The sequence below is a fragment of the Athene noctua genome, chromosome 7 (genome assembly GCF_965140245.1).
Source record: "Athene noctua chromosome 7, bAthNoc1.hap1.1, whole genome shotgun sequence".
Lineage (NCBI taxonomy): Eukaryota > Metazoa > Chordata > Aves > Strigiformes > Strigidae > Athene > Athene noctua.
This window is the reverse complement of record NC_134043.1, coordinates 23,963,275-23,970,755: the sequence shown is the minus strand read 5'-3', so window position 1 is coordinate 23,970,755 and position 7,481 is coordinate 23,963,275. Positions and strand designations below refer to the sequence as shown.

The 7,481-nt window shown below is 43.3% G+C and overlaps 1 protein-coding gene across 1 annotated transcript; it reads right to left on the bottom strand.

Moving 5' to 3' along the window:
* On the bottom strand, window positions 1–7,481 carry CDCA7 (cell division cycle associated 7). Its single transcript, XM_074910787.1, has 10 exons — window positions 7,461–7,481; window positions 5,989–6,114; window positions 5,474–5,584; window positions 3,759–4,010; window positions 3,253–3,330; window positions 2,318–2,506; window positions 1,766–1,906; window positions 1,119–1,268; window positions 405–541; window positions 1–95 (listed from the first exon to the last, which is right to left on the bottom strand). Exons 1-10 carry the CDS (start codon window positions 7,479–7,481, stop codon window positions 65–67), a joined length of 1,236 nt encoding a protein of 411 aa, XP_074766888.1. The 3' UTR covers window positions 1–64.

Below are 7,481 nucleotides of genomic sequence, written 5' to 3'. Positions count from 1 at the left end.
AATTCACTGTAGGCAATAATATGACACTGGTGAAAGACTATGCAATTTAAAGGCAGTCACGGCTTCAGTCTTCCATCCCAAGTTCTTGTTTCAGACTGAAAGAGAAGTAGAAACGTGAGTTAGCTTGTAGCAAAGCACCGCTTGGACAAATTAGTGGGAGCTCTGACACTAAACACAGCTGAAGTAGAGAACCAAAAGACAGAGCAGATACACCATTTGTTTAGGGTAAGAACCAACATGTCAGAGAAATCATATGGCAACACCTCAGATTCTAAAGGCAACAGGGACTGATCTTGAGATTTACCTGACAAACTGGGATGTGGAGAGCTCTCCTCTCCTCTCCCAATTGAGCTGCTTATTCCACTTAGAAGAGAGCCATGTCACTGACACAACAGCATACTTACCTTTTCAAGTAGGCATGGACGTTGTCATAGCCATGGTACTTGGCCAGATAGACCAGGACACCTGTAGCACATCGGCCATCTCGCTGTCTACAGAAGCTACAGTTGCAGATTCCACGACATGGTGGACACCTCCAGGTCTAGACAAAAGACAGACAACAAGCATTTTAAACTGAACTAGAACGCCAGACACAATTCACACTCACGACTTAAAATAGGCCCCTGGTCCACATCAAGTTCTGCAGTGAACATCAGCACTGCAGAAGTTTTGTACTGGTGGAGACAAGTACAAATGGTTCAGTCTGTAAGCGATTAAACTCTCCTTTGCCTGCCTGCACATAACCACAGGAAACATCCCACTCTGCTCAACTCCTGCACCACTTCCACAACAGCAACACTTTGTCCACAATACAGTTCCCTTCCTTAAGGCATTAAGCACTAATGCAAGACAAAAGAGAACACTATTCTGATGCTCAAACACAAGAGTATTTTGACAGCTGCTCTGCTCTCATAGTTTACTCCTGCAAATAAAGCTACAAAAGTAGTAACTACAACAAGTTCTACACAACACAAGGTTCTGTGATTCAATTTCAATCAAACCAGGACCACAGACTGCAGCACTGTAAGCAGTTTCCCTACTAAAACTCTTTAGTTGCGAGTAACCAATGCACCTTTCCAAGTCAAGCACAATAAAGCCAATATTCAAAATTGTCTTACCGGATCCAACAACACAGTCCTGACATCTTCCCCATACCTATTGCGGAGGCATGGCCCACAGAATTGGCCCCGTACTCCTACGCAATCAGGGTTACGACAATTTGTCTTGGTGTCTATGGTTTTTTGGCGACACTGATGACAGGTGGATCCCTAGAACACAGGGAAAGTAGTTCAGGAAATGACATTAAAATGGCTGTTTAGTAAAGGGCATTAATAAATATAAATAAAAGCATTTAACAAGCATAAATAAGCATAATAAAGCATAAGCAAAATAAAGCATTTAACGAGCAATCTCTGTGGCAGTTAGCAGTGTTTATCCTGCAGCAGAAAGCCATCTTGCAAGTTTCAATCAAGCCTGTTTTAACATCGCATCTTCAGCGTCTGTTAACCACTTCCCTCAACTTGTATTGCCTGGGTACTACAGTTGTTCCAGGGTGAAAACAAGCTACCTGGCTTGGTAAAGGTCATTCTATGAATTCAGAGAAAGGTAAGAGATGATGTTTCAAGACCTCAGGCATACTTCTCCCAAAAATCACATCCTTCCTCTCAGTGAGATGGAGTCTGCTCTATTTGATGCTAAACCACAAGCAGTGCATAACAAGAAAATGACTTCAAGTATGCATTTCAGAAAGTTGGAATACACTTACCATGGTCCTGTTATATACTTTATCTCTTGCAGATACACAAATATTATTCAGCTCTTCCACTGTTATCTCTTCAACTGGGCGTACAATGTGTGGAAAAGCCATGGCACCACGGTGACCCCTCCTGGGAGTTCGGGCTTCATGCTGAAGAGCGAAGACAATACTTTTAGTTTCAGCAAAAACTACATAAACAAGGTGGGTATCTTCAAAGCAATGCCGAAGTCTCAAATACCTATCATACATTCATACAAGAGATACAGACCTTTGCAAAGACATATAATACAGGTGCAGCTTTAGCACCTTCAATTCATCTGTCACTTTCAGGGTGCAGAAATGCTACTAGATCTTACTTCATTCCTGCTGGAGTGCCAGAGGAAGCGACTGTTCAAGCATAAGGTGAGGGGCAAATGGAGAACACATACAACATACTATTTTCTATACTTCCTCCCAGGGCATGGCATACTTATAACCAACTCTGTACAAATCGCTATTTACTTGGATACAAAACCACCTTCATGCTCAGCCTCCAACAGGAGAACTAGAACCAAAACATACCTCCAGGTATTCATCAGACATCTTTCTTCTCCTCACTAAGATGTACCGGTCATCATCTTCCTCTTCTGGTAAAGGAGTAGGAGGACCTTCAATCAGGGACCTGGATCTCGTGTGAGGCCGAGAACTTCTATCTGGGTTCCTCCTCAAAGCACTTCTGGGCAATGTATGTCTTGGAAGTCGCTTTGGTCCCTAGTAAAGTTTAAAAGCTCCTAATTAAACAGGCAAAAACCCAGACAGCTCCAGTCCCTACTATGAGTTTCTCCCCCAAAAGACATGACTATCTTCTGCTTTTCCCAAAGGTGAAGTCTTCCCTCATCCCAAATCAGAAGATACAAGGTAAAAACATCCTAGGCAAATTAATCTTGGACATTCTGCTAGCTGCAGAGAATTAGTCAAAGGCACATTTGTGTCCATGTCCATAAGATATAATAATTCCCCCACACAGCAGCAGTACACATATCTATGAGAAGTTGTAACTTTAAATGCTGCTCCCATCTTCACACAGCTTAATAGGTAAATCAAGAGTGAAATTCATCACACTGCCAATTCACAATCCAACCTTCTTTAAAGACTTAGACCAAACGTCAGGTTTTTTCCAAGACTCCAAACTCATAGAATATTCAGACTTGAGCATTTAAGTCTGAGCAGCTCCCCTTACCTCCAGCTTTTGGACAAATATGTATTTACAGAGCACCTTGTTTTGTTTTATTGGCCTGTGGAGACACCTAACCTTTATGAATTAATCTGTTCTGCTTTATATAGTGGCACATCAAAAGAGAATTGCACAATGAGAATGCGTTTTAGGAAGCAATAAAATTCTGAACTGGACTTTGATTTACATGGTTTATTATGTTTTTTAATTGAGAGTCCTGTTTTGTAATGTCAGAATTTGACTCTCATAAATCTGAAGGCAAATGCAGTAAGTTTATACTTACCTGACTGGCAGCTGGCAATGATTTTTTCCCACCAAAGATACCAGAAACATTTTGCAACTCAGCCATTAGTTTTGCAAGCTAAGGAGGGAAAGAAAAAGGAATTAGAGCCTTGAAAAAGTGTTTATGTGCTATTACAGACTATTAGATTAGTACAATTGGCTAGAAGTACAATTAATTATAGGAAATGCAGTCATTCTTCAACTTTACTTCTATGTCTCCTTTATGTTCTAGTGACTGCAAGTAATTTGGAAGTGCTCAAACTTCACATATTGAAGCCCAATACTTCAGGCTTGCAGCCTATGGATTTTTACTGAAGTACTTAGCCTATGGATTTTCACATGCCAGAGGACATAAAAGTATCAGATTTAAGTATTAGGAATGTAGGCTCCCCTTAATGTATTCACATAATTCCCATTAAGAGTTAATTTGAACAACCAAAGAGGTCCCTTTAGAGTCAAGGGGGGAAAGAAGAAAGGGGGGCCACCAGGGAAACATTGAGTACTTGCCATCGCTTTGTTTTCCTTTATGTTCAAAGCTCTTTTTTCCAAAAACACGGCACCCTTTTCTTCAGAGTCAGAGTCTGAATCTGGAGCAGGCATCACCTTCTCAGGGAGGGGTTCCATCTCACCCTTCCTCCTCCCTGATCTTCGAGGTGGAAACTTCATGGCTACTTTTAGAGGAATAGGACATTTCTTCCTTCTCTGAGGTACCTTACTTTCAGCAATTGTATCATTCTCATCTGAATCCGATTCCAATTTCTGTTAAACCAGAATGGAAGCATATAAATCCAAGTGAATTGCTCTGCAATTAAATACAGTTCAACAATATTTTGTTTGGGGGTGGCTAAAGAGGCTGTCTGGCTGAAATATAGATACTTAAATCTCCAGTCCTAGTGCCCTAGTATATTTTAAAGGGGTGGGGGAAAAGGGGTAGGAGGAGAGGGAGGTGTAGGGCTAAACCTCTCAGTACCACACTGTACTGCCACAAAACACCAGAAAAAGAAGCTTAGTTTCAGCTGCAGCAGTCTGATCTGTCATTTGCAGTTCTGATAACAAAAATATTTTGCGTGTGATTGTGAGAAAGAGAATTACCTTTAAAGTGCTTGATTTTTCCACATACTGTATCTGGCTCTAAAAAAACCCCACTACACAGTTCTCAGCACAGGGTCAAACCCAGGTTTGTAAGCTGTCAGGAACTATCATCTCTCAGCATCAACAAAATGAAGTTAAAACTTTCCCCTAGAGCCAGTCAATAAAATAAATAAAATCCCAGTATTCTCATCTTTGAATTCTGATGCCTTGCTTACAACTTCTGCAAGAGCCAAGGGTTCAGTGAGGACAGAAATTAATTTCTTTAGTTAAAAGCCCATTTTGCAATGGTCTTTGACTTTTAGGTTTAGACTCAGTAAGACAGTCTTATTTTGATCATAGGTGACAACAGGCTTCCTGCTTCATATGCGCAGACCATTAGTCTCAAATGGCAATCTTTACTGGCACAGGGTTTTTATTAAACCAGGTTTGTGGTTCTGGCTGCCCATTATTGATTCCTTTCTCTTATGTATCTATTTCCAGCTTTGTATCCTACTTAATGTCTTTACTGTTGTGTATTATGTAATTCAGACATGTCCTCTTCCAATGAGACATTATTCTTTTCCAGCCATTCCTCAGCATGTTCTGAAGTTAACAACCAACCTATTTTATGCCAAACATGGTACTACTTCTGTCTTCTCTATTAAATACCAACTGTTGGTCTTTTTAAGCAGTAAAACTGCTCTTGCACTGATGTCAAGTAGGAAGGTGGATTTCACCACCCATCACTATTTCTCTATCACTAAAGAAGTACAGTATTTCCTATTACAGAGTGCAGGTCTGACTGCATGACAATATACACACAAGTTTTTCTCAGGTTTCCTGGAGTCCAAGGGCTAGGCACAACGTTTTGTATTAAGGAAACCAGAAACATTAGTTTAAGAGAGTAACATCCACCAAAGACAGTTTTAAGAGGTATTGTATTTCAAAATCTATATGGCAGATTTTATTCTGAACTTGCAAAACTCATGAGCTTAGGGGCTTTTTACAGACACAAAAAGAAAATGAAACTATGGCTATTTAGACTGTACATTAAACAGAATGATGCTTCCTTTTGACAACATTTGACTTTCAAGCTGAAGCTGCCATTATTTGTCAATTAAGATTGTATAAAACTAAATCAACTGTCTTACCAATGCACCTTGAATCTCATTTTCTGAAAAGCCACAGAAGGATTCATCATCAGAAGCTTCATAAAAAATTTTTGCCAGTTCTTCTCTAACACCCAACTTAAACTTGCATTTCTACGAAAAATAAAATATCCTTTAGCTGAAGTTGTACAGAAAATGATTCACATTTACAACTGCAGAATAAGCAAATAGCTTTTTTAATAAAGAAAAAAATAGTTAAGGCATTTAACAAGGGGTTTCAGAACCGCAGTTGCAAATTATCAGGCATGTTAGGTTAGGTGACATTTCAAAGGCTAGAATAAATAGCTAATCTGTTTCCAACAATTACCACCTAGAAGCACAAGTGAAGAGTGAAATTACAGCATATAGCATAGATTTATAACTGCTATACAAAAACATAAGCAGAGCAAGCGGTTTTAATCTTGCACAAAACATTTACTGGCTTTACCAGCTTTACATTTTTGCAAGCTTTACTAGCACTGCGCATCCAGTTTTATTTGTCCTTGTACTGTACTTACTGTATTTGCAAAATTATCAGAACCAAAACTGTCACAACTGTCATCAGAGGATGACGATGTTTCCATGGGAATCAGTTTTGTATTTCGGAATGCGGTGAAGTTTTTCCTTCCTGAACAACCTCGGCGCTGCAAGAAGACAATGGCAACATCGTTAATAAGAGATCTATTGTAGCATACTAGCTTTTAAGAACATTCTTAAGTTTAAGAGGTTTGAACATTTTAGGATGTTTAACAGTCTTGAATAGAAGTCAGTGAAATTATCACCAGCTTTGAAATGATTCCTAAAGTTAGAAATGGTAAGAGTTCCTGCTGATACATTTCTGATCATTGTTACAGATGAGTTTTGTTCAGTACTTAGAAATACTTCTTTTATGCAAACAGCCATGTGGAAATACACACAAAAATCATATCCTTCCCCACTCATTATAGACAATGTTGAAACAAAGTACAAGTACACAAACAGTACCTAGAAATCTTTCATTTATTAATTACTTTTGAAACAAACACTAAATACACTTCATCTGTTAAGGAAGGGACTAAAGATCATATCAACGGAAGAGAGGAGCTTTGAAGCAATTGCTCTAGCCATGTTTTGTTGGTTGAAATACCTTTTCTGATAGGCTTCGGGTTTTTATTTCCCAGGGAATGTTTCTACTTGGCAACGACCCATTTTTCCTCCCCAGGGTGGCGGCCACCCGAAGGCCAAGCCTGCTGCACCCACACTTAGATGCTACCCTGAGCCTTGCCCACGCCTCACAGCTCTGACGAGGAACAGAAAAGAGGCCCGGCCCGGCCCCGGCTCCAGACACAAAAGGCGCCGTTTCTGGCGACGCCTGCCGCGGCTGAGGGAGCGCCCCGCCGGAGAAACCCCGCCGCGGCGGGCCGGGCCGCGGGGCCTCCAGCCCTGTGAGGCCCAGCCCCGGAGCGGCCATGGGCAGGGCACACACGCCATCCCGCCTCGGCGCTGCCCCGCACGCCAGCCACGGGCTCTGCCCGCCTCCCGCTAAGATGATGCCGCCCCACCCCGCGGGGCCACCTCCCCCTGCCCCGGGGTACCTTCCTCCGCGCCCCAGCAGCCCCTCGAGAGGCGCGGGGGGGCTGGGGAGCCACCTGTCCCCACCACTCGCGCCTGCCCCACGCCGAGCACGGCTCCGAAGCCGGGCCCCCTATCCCCGGCAGGCGGGCGAGGGCACCGCGGGGCACGGGGAGCCCCAACACCGAGGCGGGGCAGGAGGCCCCGGGCTGCCGGTCCGCGCGGAGGCGTTGCCCCCACATCCGCTCCCCCTGAGGTGCTCGGCAAGCCCCAGCCCAAAGACTCGCCCCAGCCCGACCCCACCAGAGTCCCCGCAGCCGGGCTTGCCGCCGTCGTGAGACCCGGCCGAGCGCGGCCGAAAGCGCCACAGCCCCCCGGGCCGCCAGGAGCGGTGGCGGCAATCCGCAGGCGTGTCGCGAAGCCTGCGGGCAGCGCTCACCTGCGGGCGCGGCGGACTCAT